The sequence below is a fragment of the Lissotriton helveticus genome, chromosome 11 (assembly GCF_964261635.1).
Source record: "Lissotriton helveticus chromosome 11, aLisHel1.1, whole genome shotgun sequence".
Taxonomy (NCBI): Eukaryota; Metazoa; Chordata; class Amphibia; order Caudata; family Salamandridae; genus Lissotriton; species Lissotriton helveticus.
The window spans coordinates 1,040,378,292-1,040,393,857 of NC_136072.1; the positions used below are offsets into that span (position 1 = coordinate 1,040,378,292).

General features: G+C 46.0%; 1 protein-coding gene across 8 annotated transcripts in view; it reads right to left on the minus strand.

Annotated features, from left to right (window-relative positions):
- Positions 1 to 15,566, minus strand: part of RAD9B (RAD9 checkpoint clamp component B) — a 583,995-nt gene that overhangs the window by 218,764 nt on the left and 349,665 nt on the right. For all 8 annotated transcript variants that reach the window (XR_013602561.1, XM_078667483.1, XM_078667485.1 and 5 more), the window contains one exon: positions 5,830 to 5,894. Coding sequence is in view for 7 of the 8 variants with exons in the window: in XM_078667483.1 (XP_078523609.1) it covers positions 5,830 to 5,894 (65 nt within the window). In the remaining variant the exon portion in view is untranslated. The remainder of the gene's footprint in view (positions 1 to 5,829; positions 5,895 to 15,566) is intronic.

A 15,566-nucleotide genomic window follows, 5' to 3' on the forward strand; every position in this document is an offset into this window, starting at 1 on the left:
GCATGGGAAGTTTGGGAAGTTCGAAACTTCTAGCTGCTCTTTCGAGAAGATTATGGACCTCCCTTCCCCCATGTCCTAAGGAGGAGAATCCATAGGAGGAAGCATTGAAGATGATGGCATTGGTAAAAGATAATCATCCCACTCTGTATGAACATCGAAGAGCTCACCCTCTTCCCTGTCATCATCAGAAGATGTGGACTCCTGTAGATGAGCTATCTGGGGAATGTGCTGTGCTGATAGAGGCAGCAGTATAGGTCTTGAACTTGTGGAATGGACGGCTGCACAGGTGGCGACTTTGCCGGCGGTGAGGTGTGTTTAGTGGTAGGTGATGTTGGAGGGATACTCCTCCGGTAATCAGTTAACATAATCTGCAGGTCAGACACTATTGCTGAATGAAGACACTATTTCTTCCTGATATTTCTGGTGGAATTGTTCTGAAGGAGCGTAGTACCCCATATCATAATATTCACCCGTGTCGTATTTATTCTCTTGACATATGACATGCAGTTCTGATGGGCTGTGTACAACACTAACGGGAACGTCGTCATCAGAGTCATCTTTGTTTAAGAGATGGGTAGACAGCAATTGTGACACTTAACTTGGTGAAGTGTGTGCAGGTATAAGATTTTTGTATTTCCCTGTTTTTGTAGAGATTTTTTTCTTGTCGACGAGGATGTCTTGGAAAGTTTGAGCGCCAAAACCATGCAGTCAGATTTTGCCATCGACGGAAGAGTTGTCGGTGACGACGAGAGAGTTGCTGTCGATGGGGGTGTGCCGTCGATGTCATTGACGAGGCCATCTTTATTTTTAGCATTGATGGTCTAGGGCTCTGACTCGTTGACCAGGAGGTTATTGTCGAGAAGAACGTAGTTGTCGACAGAGTGGAGATGGTAGAGGATGTTGTAGACACTGTGTATGTCTTCACCGTTGAGGATGCTGACAATGAACTTCTGGTAGACGATCAATCTGTCGACGGAGAGGAAGAAGGCTTTTTAAAAGTGTGACGAACCTGAGGCGAAGGTGTAGGAGGCTCAGATCTTGTTTTTCAGGTTTTTTTGAGGAGAAAGATGGATCTTTTTTCTCATTATGCCTTGAAGAGACATCACCTTCATGAGGAGACTTGGATGGACTGCGTTCTCTGTGAGACCAATGAGGAGTATTTTTATAGGATTCTTCAGTTGGTTCTAGAGAGGAATGAGAAAGGGAATGATCTCTATCTCTTTTTTCCAACCTTTTTGAGGAAGAAGACAAATCCTCACTGTCATCATCTGACACAGGCTCCTTTCTTGTTTTACCCTTTTGGAGCCATAGCAACAGTCTCCCTTCATGGTCCTTCAAGGTTTTTGAGGTGAAGGTACGACATACCATGCAATTCTATGCCTTATGAGCTGCATAAACGCAGTATATGTAGTCTTGATCGGGATAATGAGAATAAAGCCTCCTCTTACCACAAGTACTACAGGCTTGGTATAGACCCTTCTTTGCTGGTTCTGACATGTTGAGGTCTGATTTGGAGCAAGAAACCACAGATAAATATATATATATATGGAAGAAAGAGTTGCCCCTGGGTGGGATGCACTTACAGGTAGGAATTAATGCCAATGCAAGGGCGCGAGCCGCAAACAAAGTCCTCTTCCTGCCAGACGCGTTTCGGGCCAACGCCCTCTTCAGTGGCAGACCATGTGACATGACGGCTAGCGGGTTTGCACTACCGCGGAAAAACTGCGGGTCCACAGCTACCTCATTTGGGCCGCTTACTGTGGTACGGGAGGTGCCTTTTACTTGCGGGGTGCTTGCGGGGACATTGGCAATCCTTTTAATACTTTTTTGCATGTGAATGGCGGCGGCGACCCACTTGGCTTCTACTAAACCACCAGTCCCAGAAAGCATTGCTTCAGTTGTTACATCTGGGTATAATTACTGTGGGTATTTACTGGTGCTTGCAGATTGCCGTCATGTCACATGGTCTGCCACTGAAGAGGGCGTTGGCCCGAAACGCATCTGGCAGGAAAAGGACTTTGTTCGCGGCTCGCGCCCTTGCGTTGGCATTAATTCCTACCTGTAAGTGCATCCCACCCAGGGGCAACTCTTTCTTCCATTTGTTAGCGGCCGGCCCGGTCGCGGGTTTGCACTACCGTGGAAAAACTGCGGGTCCACAGCTACCTCATTTGGGCAGCTTACTGTGGTACGGGAGGTGCCTTTTACTTGCGGGGTGCTTGCGGGGACATTGGCAATCCTTTTAATACTTTTTTGCATGTGAATGGCGGCGGCGACCCACTTGGGTTCTACTAAACCACCAGTCCCAGAAAGCATTGCTTCAGGTGTTACACCTGTGTATAATTACTGTGGGTATTAACTGGTGCTTGCAGCTTGCCATCATGTCACATGGTCTGCCACTGAAGAGGGCGTTGGCCCGAAACGCGTCTGGCAGGAAAAGGACTTTGTTCGCGGCTCGCGCCCTTGTGTTGGCATTAATTCCTACCTGTAAGTGCATCCCATCCAGGGGCAACTCTTTCTTCCATTTGTTAGCGGCCGGCCCGGTCGTGGGTTTGCACTACCCGTAAAAACTGCGGGTCCACAGCTACCTCATTTGGGCAGCTTATTGTGGTACGGGAGGTGCCTTTTACTTGCGGGGTGCTTGCGGGGACATTGGCAATCCTTTTAATACTTTTTTGCATGTGAATGGCGGCGGCGACCCACTTGGGTTCTACTAAACCACCAGTCCCAGAAAGCATTGCTTCAGGTGTTACACCTGTGTATAATTACTGTGGGTATTAACTGGTGCTTGCAGCTTGCCATCATGTCACATGGTCTGCCACTGAAGAGGGCGTTGGCCCGAAACGCGTCTGGCAGGAAAAGGACTTTGTTCGCGGCTCGCGCCCTTGTGTTGGCATTAATTCCTACCTGTAAGTGCATCCCATCCAGGGGCAACTCTTTCTTCCATTTGTTAGCGGCCGGCCCGGTCGTGGGTTTGCACTACCCGTAAAAACTGCGGTTCCACAGCTACCTCATTTGGGCAGCTTATTGTGGTACGGGAGGTGCCTTTTACTTGCGGGGTGCTTGCGGGGACATTGGCAATCCTTTTAATACTTTTTTGCATGTGAATGGCGGCGGCGACCCACTTGGGTTCTACTAAACCACCAGTCCCAGAAAGCATTGCTTCAGGTGTTACACCTGTGTATAATTACTGTGAGTATTTACTGGTGCTTGCAGCTTGCCATCATGTCACATGGTCTGCCACTGAAGAGGGCGTTGGCCCGAAACGGCAGCAGATTTCCTTTGGTGTGGTGTTAAATATATATATATATATATATTTAACACCTAAGGAACTCTGCTGCTCCGAGAGGGCACACTGCAATGTCTCCGCTATCCAGCATGTTTGGCCCCCCGTGCGTGCCCTGCCTGCCCTCTCTCCATCATTAGTCACATGTTCTGATGCGTTTCGAGGCCAGATCGCCTCTTAATCATGGAATCTGTACTCTGAGGCAAACATCACTCACCATCTGAATCCAAAACATCTTTTATTTGCTGAATTCAACCGCCCACAGTGGGCGTGGCTGACTGAATGCATCAGTCGGCTTGCTGGTTATTGTAGTCCATGACAGTGAATGTTATATTAAATCCTTAAGTAGGTTGTTGCCTCGAAGTATTATAACAGTCTATTTAATCACCTTTAGTAGGAAGGGAGAGACTGGCTGGAAGGCTGTGCATCTCCTAGGAAACATCGCGCTGCACAGTAAGGACGGTTCCTCGCCACAGCTTTGCCGCTTGTAGATGTGCTTGCTACAGCGCGGTAATGGTGCTCCTCTCCACGGCCAGAGCCAGCCGTGTGAATATCTTTAACACCAAAGGAACTCTGCTGCTCCGAGAGGGCACACTGCGATGTCTAAGCTATCCAGCATGTTTGGACCCCGTGCGTGCCTTGCCTGCCCTCTCTCCATCATTAGTCACATGTTCCGACGCGTTTTGAGGCCAGATCGCCTCTTAATCATGGAATCTGTACTCTGAGGCAAACATCACTCACCATCTGAATCCAAAACATCTTTTACTTGCTGAATTCAACTGCCCACAGTGGGCGTGGCTGACTGAATGCATCAGTCGGCTTGATGGTTATTGTAGTCCATGACAGTGAATGTTATATTAAATCCTTAAGTAGGTTGTTGCCTCGAAGTATTATAACAGTCTATTTAATCACCTTTAGTAGGAAGGGAGAGACGGGCTGGAAGGCTGTGCATCTCCTAGGAAACATCGTGCTGCACGGTAAGGACGGTTCCTCGCCACATGTGGGTAAGTCTGAGGGCTCCCAAACAGGGGCTTAGGTCACAAGGGGGCTTAAAGCACAGGTGCACAGCCGGTGCATTGGGACCCGGGCCGGGGGTATAAAAACTAGAGAGGTTTGGTCGGCTGGGCTGGGTGTGCAAAGATGCACCTCACAGTCAGGGACAAACAGGCAGCATGGGCAAAATCAAAGCAGCTGGCCCACTGGATTTCACATCAATGACACAACTAATGAATCGCATCAAATCGGGTTCCCCTGCCGATCCCTGCCCTCCGAGGATTTTCGAAATGCCTTTCCTGGCCTGGAAAAAACAGTTTCTCTCACTATTAAACAACTCCATGGAGACCGGCCACCTACCCTCCAACCTGAAGGAGGCTAGAGTATCCCCCTCCTAAAGAAACCTGGAGCTGATGTGGCTACCCTCAAGAACTATAGGCCTATTTTCCAGATCCCCTTCTTGGGGAAAGTGGTAAAACAACGTGTTTCTCAAAACTCTCTCAATTTTTCTGGAGGAACACCAACTACTCCAAATGCAACAGGTGGGTTTTAGGGCACACCACAGCACGGAACTGGTGATGCTTTCTGTTCTTGACCTGTACCTGGCTGATGAGCCCATGATTAGGGCGAAACTGGCCCTGGGTTGCTTGTGTTCTGGTTTAGGGAGGACCTGGCTAGGAAGTTTGGGCTGGACTGTTCCCATTAGGAGCAGGGTCAAGACAGATTTTTATATGACTGGGTCCAAACTGAGGTGGCATGGTGAGCAAACGAATGATGGGTTGGAGTGCTACCCCGTGAGATTGCCAGTGGTTAGACTTACTGCAAGCAGCCTCCCATCATATCATCACCTTTTGCGTGCTTCTTTCATTAAGACACACAAAAAATAGGGGTCTGGTGGCTCAGTGGACTAAAGCAGCCACTGCAGGGGCCTGTGTTCGACCTCATGGTCACAGGTTAATATCCTGGCGGGTCCACTGAGCCTTTCATCCATTGAGGTCGATAAAATGAGTACCATTGAGTTGGGTAACAATAAACATCTGTTATTCAGCGCCAGGACACCTCAGGGTATTCGTGCGCTTTACAAATACACCCGTTATATTATTTTATAACAGACTTGACATATGTTTGATCCTCACTCAAAATTGGCACCCACCATGGAAAGGAATTGAACATAATTAAAGGCGATGCCTGAGAAACTGATGAATTGGGTAGCCTAGATCAAGCAAAGGTTTAGCACGACGTGTTAATAAAAATTGTCTTTGACTTATCATAAATTTAGTGTGTATATGTATTTTTGTTGATTTAAACAAATATATTTAGCAGTTTTATAAATACAAAGATATAATGATTATGTAATGTTCATTTAGGAAAAAAGAAACAGCTAAAAGTGTTTTGGAGTGTGATTTGCAACTAATAGTCAAAATAAGGAAAATGTGCAGCTGCACACAAAACGATTATTAGCTATAAGTTATTAAAATGCATTGCTGAGGATCTATAAGTTATCAAAATGCATTGCTGAGGATCCAGCGTATAATACTCCGCACTAAACCTACTTTCCAGACTGTCCGAAATGAATGCAAATAAATGCACTGGTAGCATCAGCAAATGTCAGGAAACCCTAAAATGAAAGAGAACAGCTGTTCAGACAAACAAAAAATACCAAACAATAAATATGATTAACAACATATGTTAAGTAATTTTTCACCAGTATGTTATTCAGTTCAGACTTTGCTGAAGGTATGAATCGTTTATGTTAACATTCCTTGATATTCAACAGGAAAGCATGTTAATTATGCAAATTATAAATTCCAGTGGTGCGCTTGCCTAATTTGTCAGGATAAAGGTGCAATGTGTGGAATTGTAAGCCTGGTTCTCCATTAACTGAATCTTTGCAGAATTAATCAACACTGATTAACTCTGTCTCTGTGGGATCCCAAACCATTTTGAAAAGAAAAAACTCTCTTTCAAAAAACTTTTGCAAACACATTGGTGCCTATTCAAAAACAGCATTTTGTAGTGTTGTGAACCCTCAACTCAGATTCCAGTTTTAAAACGTTAAATTAGCCTGTGTGCCTTCGGTACACAGTCAGAATGCCGTTATCTTTCACAGAACTTGTGAAAGTGATTTGTTATGGACGTGACCACAGGGGCCCAGCACAACTTTTTCTGTGTCCTTTCTCGACCTCAGTGACTTTCTCCACCCGAGAGTTTTTTGCTATACATTTAGAAGTACGTACGAGTCGCCATACAGATCACCATTGCGTAAGTATTAACCACAACAACACTTTACAATAGGAAACTTTTGTTTAGGTCTTGTGCCTAGCGTTGCAGTGCGCAGCAGAGCTCGTGCAGCGAGAGACCTCTTGTAGGGGGTTTCACAACTGACCTAAGAATTGCACACGATCGTGCGTGTGCTTTTCGTTTTGCCCCACGCTATTGGCCTTTGCATGCGTTTTTTTAACAAAGACAGCACACAATTGGCCAAAGGCGGGCGCATTGCTCTGTCCATGGTCAATTGGTGTCGGTTACCCGCACCGCCACCATGGGGTTTCAATTATCGTGCCCAGACACGGGCGCGATAATTGAAACCACATGTCTCGCTGTGGCGCGCGCGCACCACTCACAGGCTTGTTTGTTTTACAATAGCGATCGCTTTCACTTTTACAATCGCTTTCACTGCCGCTTGTTGGATTTTGCAGAGGCTTTTTTTTCATATATGAAGTTGCGGCCGTGCTGTGTGTACCGTCAAAATTGCATATTCTTTTACTTCTTATGATGCCCTTATCTGGCACAAGTCTTCCTTTCATTTATACTTCAATCTATATTCATATTGTGAAATCTAGCTCTTTTTTTACTTAAATATGTATGTTTTTTGTCATTGAGTCAGGAGTGGATGTGCAAACATAATATCATTAAATATTTCCTGTTGCGCTTACCTGGTCCAAAGAGTGCTTTATAAATTGGTAAATAAAGAAAAGGACCAGAGCTTCACCTGCACATAACAATAACAAAAAGAGGAAGCAGTAGAACACCCCTGATGAGGGAGCAGTCCACTTCGATGTTCTGTCTGCCATGACTATGCTATCTCGGATAGGTTTCTTAGGCCATTACCAATGTTGACTCCAAGCTCTTTTCATAAGAAAATCTTATTGATTAATAACCTCACAGGGGCTTTGTTAATGGCGGCGTGTGTTTATTTTTTGCATTGTGCTATCACTCAAACTAAAAGCGCAATACAAAAAATAAACTTAGACCCGCTTTTACCTCCTGTTCCGCTGGCAGATGGCTGTTTATGCCTCACTGGGAAGACGGACGTGGAAAACATTTTCTTTCATTCTCCTGCCAAGGAGACTTGGGTGTTACTGGAATACGTATCGTTCTTGTCGCCCTGTCTTCTTCCCAGAATGCTTCTTACTCGGAGACTGCCTCAATTACTGCACGAGCACTTGTCAGTCTGAGGTCTCGGGATGCTCTGTGGCCGGCAGGCGTGAGATATGGCGCTGCAGGTGGATGCCCAGGCCAATTACCTGCCCTCTGGAGGAAAGGTCTGCTCGTGCAAGGACCTGGTTTGATCGAGCCTGCCTTGTGCAAACGTTCTCACACTGAGATGAGAGTGGCTTCCTGAGGAAGAGGGGCGCTGCACCGGCACTCCTGCCTGTCCTCAGGGAACGCAGCATCACTGATGCCACTCACGCAGCCAAGCATAGCGCAAAAGTTGCAACGTGTGCTTCGTGGAGGATTGGAGAGGCGCAGCATGTAGTCCTTAACAGGCCTACTTCGGCCATTAAACTACTTGGCACGAAGAAGACTATGAAGGAAATTGTTCGAGTGGTTCTGGAGCAAGTCCGCCATTGCAGGAGTTAAGCCAGGAGGCCCATGAAGTTTGGCCATTGTGCTTGCAGCCTACCCGAGAGGGGGATGATCAGTGCTGGCCGGCCTTTTCTACCCAGAGTATTTGCTATACAGACAGGTAGGATGGATTTGGAGCACCCCATCATTAGGTGGGGAGGCTCAGCAATTTGATTTAAACAGGTTTCTAAAGCCAAACGTATACATATATGTATTCACATGAATTGCTAGTTTTTCATTTAAATGTTTATTGGACATTTTGAGAAGGACAGCGGACATAAACCTAAAAGCAAAATCTTAATGTTTCAGAAAAGCCCTTGCTGTCCGTGCACAAGAGCTACATCCCTTGTGCCTCCGGCTTTGTGGCTGCTCGTCAGAATACTCTTGGCTTTTAATAACTCCTAACTGGTCGTACTTCTGTCGGCTGTCAACCGGGGCACTGGAATTTGTACTCCAGAATCAGTTCATTGGTTCATAGCCCCAAGAAAAGAAAAGGGTATAATGGAGCACGGTAAAAGTGATTTTTTTAAAATATATTTTTCCCCAGTTTCGAAGTCTGCAGCTCTGACGTAATGCCACAAACTTTTCAATTAATTATAGTTATAAAAGGACGCTACAACAAACTTTGTAAATCACGCATGAAAATGCCCTTATGCTTGTAAAGTGTCCTCACGTTGTTTGCACTGTACTTAGCTAGGCTGTATGCTTGACCTATAAAATGACGATGGCACTGATCGCGAATCCTTCAGAGAAAGCCTTCCCCCTCCCCTCCCCTCCCCTTGGTACGTGCTACCCTTAGACCTGCTAATTTATAACAGATAATGGTGACCTGCCACACTGTATTGCTATAAGGAGTTATTTTATCATATATAATCTATAGGGTGAAACGCCATAGGCTACAAGTTTAGTTTTACACATCTCGCAAGTTCATTAAATCCTTCGAGGAACCCTCATCTACCGACCCCTTGGACCCCGCGGACCCTTCGCCAACTCCATCACGGACATTATCTCCCCGCAGGCCATCGCATCCACCAACTACACCCTGCTGGGAGACCTCAACTTCCACCTCGACAATCAACTGGACCCCAACACCACATCCCTCCTGGACAACCTCCACAACATTGGACTCCGCCAGATCGTGACCGAGCCCACGCACTCAGCAGGACACACCCTCGACCCCCTCTTCACTACAGGAAACTCCATCACCTTCAGCCACACCACCGAACTCCCATGGACCGACCATCGTTGCGTCCACTTCACCTTCAGAACACCCACCATCCACAGACACCAGCACCTGCTTCCACAAAGAAACTGGACCAAAATCACCGATGACCAGCTCACCTCCTCACTCAACAACTCCACCCCAACCATCGCGGAAAACGACGACCCCAACACCGCGGCCCGAACCCTGCATAGATGGATCTCGGACAGCACCAACACCATAGCCCCCCTCAAGAAAAACAACAATACCCGTGCCAAGAAAGCCAGATGGTTTACCACCAAACTTCGAGAGTCCAGGCGCACATGCCGCCGCCTCGAAAAGGCCTGGAGAAACACCAAATCCACAGAAGCCCACAACAACTTCAGAGCCGCCACCAACGCCCACCATCAACTCATCAGAGAAACGAGGAAAAAAGCGATTGAAGACAGAATCTCCACCCACGCACACAACAGCAAGGAACTCTTCAGCATCATCAAGGAGTTCGCCCAACCCACCAGCGAGTCTACCGACATCCCTCCCTCACAAGACCTCTGCGACAAACTCAGCCTCTTTTTCCACCACAAAATCAAGAGCATCTACGACAACTTCGACGAAGACAACCAACACACTGAACCCTCACCAACCACCCCCGACACCCGGAAACCAGCGATTGATGACTGGACAGCCCTCACCACCGAAGACACACTTAAGACAATGAAGTCAATCCACTCAGGGGCCCCCACGGACCCCTGCCCCCACCACATCTTCAACAGAGCCGCCAACACCATCGCACCCATGCTCCGCCAAACCATCAACCGCTCCCTGGCGACCGCCTCATTCCCCGACGACTGGAAACACGCCGAGGTCAACCCCCTCCTAAAGAAACCCTCAGCGGACCCCACCGACCTCAAAAACTACAGACCCATCTCCCTGCTCCCGTTCCCAGCGAAAGTCATCGAGAAAGCCATCAACAGCCAACTCGCCACATTCATTGAAGAACACAACATCCTCGACTCCTCCCAATCCAGCTTCAGAAAAAAACACAGTACGGAAACCGCCCTCCTCGCCGCAACAGACGACATCCGCACCTTACTGGACAAAGGAGAAACAGTAGCCCTCATCCTCCTCGACCTATCAGCGGCGTTCGACACAGTCTCCCACCGCACCCTAATACGCAGACTCTACGATGCAGGAATCCAGGACAAGGCCCTCGACTGGATCTGCTCTTTCCTCTCCAGCAGGACGCAGCGGGTCAGAATCCCCCCTTTCCTCTCGGACCCCACACCTATCACCTGCGGAGTCCCCCAGGGCTCCTCCCTCAGCCCGACGCTCTTCAACGTCTACATGGCTCCACTTGCCCCCATCGTCAGAACCTACGGACTCAACATCGTGTCATATGCAGACGACACCCAGCTCATCCTCTCCCTATCCAACGAGCCCAACACCGCCAGACGCAACTTTCGAGAAGGCATGGAAGCCGTCGCCAAATGGATGAAAAACAGCTGCCTACAACTAAACACCAACAAAACAGAAGTACTCATCATGGGCCCAAACCCCGACGCCTGGAGTGACACCTGGTGGCCCACCGCCCTCGGAAACCCGCCAACCCCCACAGACCACGCACGCAACCTGGGAATCATCCTGGACTCCGAGCTCAAAATGGACCGCCAGATCAACTCTGTCTCATCTTCCTGCTTCCACACCCTCCGCCTCCTTCGTAAGACCTTCAAATGGATCCCCCTCGAACACCGAAAGACAGTCACTCACGCCCTGGTCACCAGCAGACTCGACTACGGCAACGCACTCTACGCCGGAATAAACAAAAACCTCATCCGCAAGCTACAGAACATCCAGAACGCCGCCGCAAGACTGGTCCTCAACCTGCCAAAACACTGCCACATCTCCCAGCACCTGCGCACACTCCACTGGCTCCCCGTCGAGGCGAGAATCACCTTTAAGATGCTCACCCACGCACACAAGGCCCTCCACGGCACCGGACCAGCATACCTGAACAGCCGACTCAAATTCCACGCACCCCAAAGGACCCTACGATCAGCCCAGCTTTCCTACGCTGTGGTCCCCCGCACCAGAAAGACCAGATCGGGAGGCCGCTCCTTCTCCTTCCTCGCGGCCAAAGCATGGAACGCCCTTCCGCTCCACCTCAGACAGACAACATCGCTCCCCATCTTCGCAAGAAACCTCAAAACCTGGCTCTTCGACAGACCCCCTCCTTGATGGAATGGAACCTGCACCCCCCCAACCCCCCCCACCCCTAGCGCCTTGAGACCCTTACGGGTGAGTAGTCGCGCTTTAACAAACTCCTGATTGATTAAATCCATCTTTCATTTTAAGACAAACCAAGCATTTGCAATGCAAAAGGTCTGCATTACTGAATGTTTGATTTATTGGGGTTGCAATATTATTAGCAATTCCAAAAGCTCAAGCTTTTATAATGCGAGACCTATTGCATTGCAAATGCTTGTCCTTAAATGCCTTTGGAAAGATGTTACATTTTGGATATTTAGCCTTTAGAAAGGTCCAGGCCCGTCCACCAGCGAGGGGGACAAGACACGTGTTGGCTGAAACCTCATATATCAATCCTATCCTGAAATATTCCTCAAAATTCCTATAAAGATTTCAATAAATGTATCCATGAACAAATGTACTTCACCAATTACTTGAATTGTATGTAACTGGAAGGAGAACTCTATTTAATTTGTTATTGCCTTCCTTTCTTCCCCTTCCCTTAATCTGTCTTGGTGGGCATAGTGGTAATGCCCTCATAGTAGAGGTAGGCAAACAAAACTATAGAATAAGCGAATGAAGGACAATACAATTTACTCAGTACTACCACTCCCCCAAATATAATTTATTTATTTATAAAGTTTTATATAGCGCAATATCTACATCTACAGATATGAAAGGTAAACATGTAGTCCGCGTTGAAGTATTTTCATCTCACTGATTTAGACCGCTTGCATATCGAATTTTGCAATGCAGTCTAAAAGTCAGTGGTTAGTATCCTATATAAGCTTCTGGATGAGACCACTAAGGAGGAGAGGCCTTTGAACCTGGTTATCACGAGAGGTCCTGTCAGATTGCTGGAACATCCACTCTTATGCCAAGAGTCGACCCAGTCATGAGAGGAGCGGAGTCCAGCTGACAGTGTATTTTTCTTATGAAGGCACACTTTCTTCCCGGCTGTAGTTTGATAACACATCTGATCTGCAGTGAACAGGTATGAAGTGCACAGGGCCCCAAGAAACTCTAGAGGCAAATAAGCTATTCCATGCTCTCATACTATAGCGCAAGAAATAGTGTGAGGGTGGTATTATGCTAGGAACATTTTAGATTCAGAATCAGAATAATTTGATTTATTTAGATCTCATCAGAGATCAACAAAATGTACAATAAGAAATTATTTCAATTAAAAGAAGAAATTTAAAAAAAACAATCTCAATGCAAGCCCTCATAAATTAATTACAAAAAACAATTAAAAAAACTTTTACAGATTATATAACAAATTAGTTCATTATGAGGTGACTTTGCCAAAAGAATCAACTCATCAATTTTAGATATTTTATATTTGACACACAAAGATTTTATGAATCAATTTCTAGTTTTCACCACCATCACATTCAAAGAACAAAAAACACATGCTTAATATCTTGATTTCCAAAGGTCAAATATCCCAGTTCTGTTTCCTTTAGGGGTATAAAGCCTAGTCTTAACATAAGTATAAATCGTCTAACACCATGTTCCAGAGGAAACATTAAATATCCTTGATTCTGCATAAAGGATATACTATCAGAGTAAGACTTACACATTTCTAGGGACAATGAGCAATATCACTAGCATAACTTATTCTGGCGGCAGCATTCTGTTATAGAAACAATTTGAGTTCTGCATTTGTCCTCATCTGTAAGTGGTCAATAGTACAATGTAATTGTGCAAGGGCAACCTTCACATTATTATTAAAAGTGTAATTTTTTGCTTTTCTACTAAGGGTCTCCTGCTTGAAGTAGTCTCTTAAGGTGCCTTTAGATGCATGTAATAAGTGATGAGCCCATCTAACTACATTTGTCAGAGGTATTGAATAGATACTAGTAAAAGCAAGTTATAGATGTAAAGCTTGAACAGGAATTTCATGACTTAAAGAAATTATCTTCTGAAGGAACTTTCCTCTATACAAATTTAGAACTGACCGTTTACAAAGGAGATATTCTCAAGAGTCTTAGAGAAAATTGAGGGAATCTTTGCTTGATAGATATCGAAGAGAGCTTTAAAGAGTTGTCTACCAGAAGAACTGTAAAATGTTTGAAGCACCTATGTGGGGCAAATACCCTGGTAGCTATGTGCAAAGAATGTGACATTTTCTAGAGAATTGGGGAAAACCCTCCCTAGGTATATATATGATTTACTATATCCAGGCGGATTCCGCCCATACTCCAGCTAAAAAGACGGTACTACTTCTGTCCTTTGAAAGGCAACACCTTGGTGTTAGCGATATTTCTTTTCTTCAGAAAGCTTTCCCTCGTTTATTTAACTAAAGCGTCTATATTTCAATGAATTTCACTCAATGGGAGTAAGGTCAAAGATGACAACATCATTGTACTACAGTAAAACATGCAAATTCTGAAGAGAAATTAGAGCAGGAAAATTCTTAATATTTATAAAACAAGCGGGTAAATCAGTAAGATAAATAGAAAACAAAGAGGAGCTAAAGTACAACCCTGTTTGTGTCAGAATCTTAAGAGTCAATCCTGTATCCCTCCCGTTATAACTTTACACCATGTAGACGTATGGGGTGCAATAACCAGTCTTAATAAGTTAGTAGGAAACCCCAAGCTGACCAGTTTCTTCCAAAGAGTAGGTCTACCTACCCTGCCAAACACTGTGGATAAGTCAGCAAACACCGAATATAAAACTTGTGATTAGACACCACATATTTGTCAATAAGAGTTTGGACTATTGCAATGTTATCGGTCATTGAGTGTTTGGATCTAAGCCCGCCTGGACTTGTGGAGTCACTCCCACCGAATATGCCCATTCCTTAATATGGTCCAGAACACTGGATACAAAGATCTTCGTTGTAGCATCCAGAAGGGCAATCTGACGATAATTGTGGAAAAAGAAACAGGAACCCTCTTTATTAAGTATGGGCGGATTTTGCGAATTGGCAATCCGCGAACGTGCGTATTTACGGATTCGCAATCCGCAAAATCCGCGAACTCTCGCGAATTTGCGGATTTTTTTTTGTGTGTTCGCAAGGGTTTCTGCCAGTTCGCGAGGGTTGTGTACCAGTTCGCAATTGCGAACTTACTTGTCGGCTTGCAACGGCCGCGACTATGTTGTTTCTACGTCTGGTTCATCATCACAGGTTCACAGCAACCTCTGTTTCACCACTGCCACCCTCTGGTACACCCATGCCACCCTCTGGTACATCACTGCCACCCTCTGGTTGGTTTATCACTGTAGATTATAGGGGTGAAAAAAAACAAGCACACCTGCCCTGCTTCAACTGACATGAATTAATTTGGGGTTGATTAATGTGTCACTGAATTTAAACTTCCAGTCTGGCTGGCACCTGCTTCCTTATCTGTAATTTGCTTTCTGTTGCAGTGCAATTTTTTTTCACAGGACCTTTGTGGCCTACTTGTAGCTATTCTATGAGCCTGCTGTGAGGGTCAGAGCAGGGTCATAGAATAGTTTCAAATAGGCAACTGAACTCTGGAGGGGCCCCTCAGGAAACACTAGAGTGAATGGTTACTAATGTTAAGATTGAACTTTTTCACCTGCTGAGTGCTTTTGTGATGTATTCCTATAGGTTCTGTATCGATTCCCCTATTCCCGGCCCTGTTCTGGTTAATACTTAACTAGCAGCCGACCCACGGTGCAAAAAAACGTTATCTGATTAAGCCACACCACGGCACAGAAACTTGTTATCTGATTAGGTAATAACGCATGCCATCTAATTAGACAAGCACTATTCCTCCAGCCCCTGATAAGGCATACGGAGTTCTCAAAACAAATCAAACCTATGACAACCTGGGAAAATCCCTGCGGCCATTGTTTTGATTTCACCGAGAACTTCAGCAAAAGAATGTGCGAACAAGCCCGATCGTATGACATCCTTATTGACGTATCCATGTCCATCCTTACGTCAATCTCGACACCTTACAGGTATAAATATTACCGACATTGCCTTAAGCAAACACACGCGGTGGTGACGAGATCGGA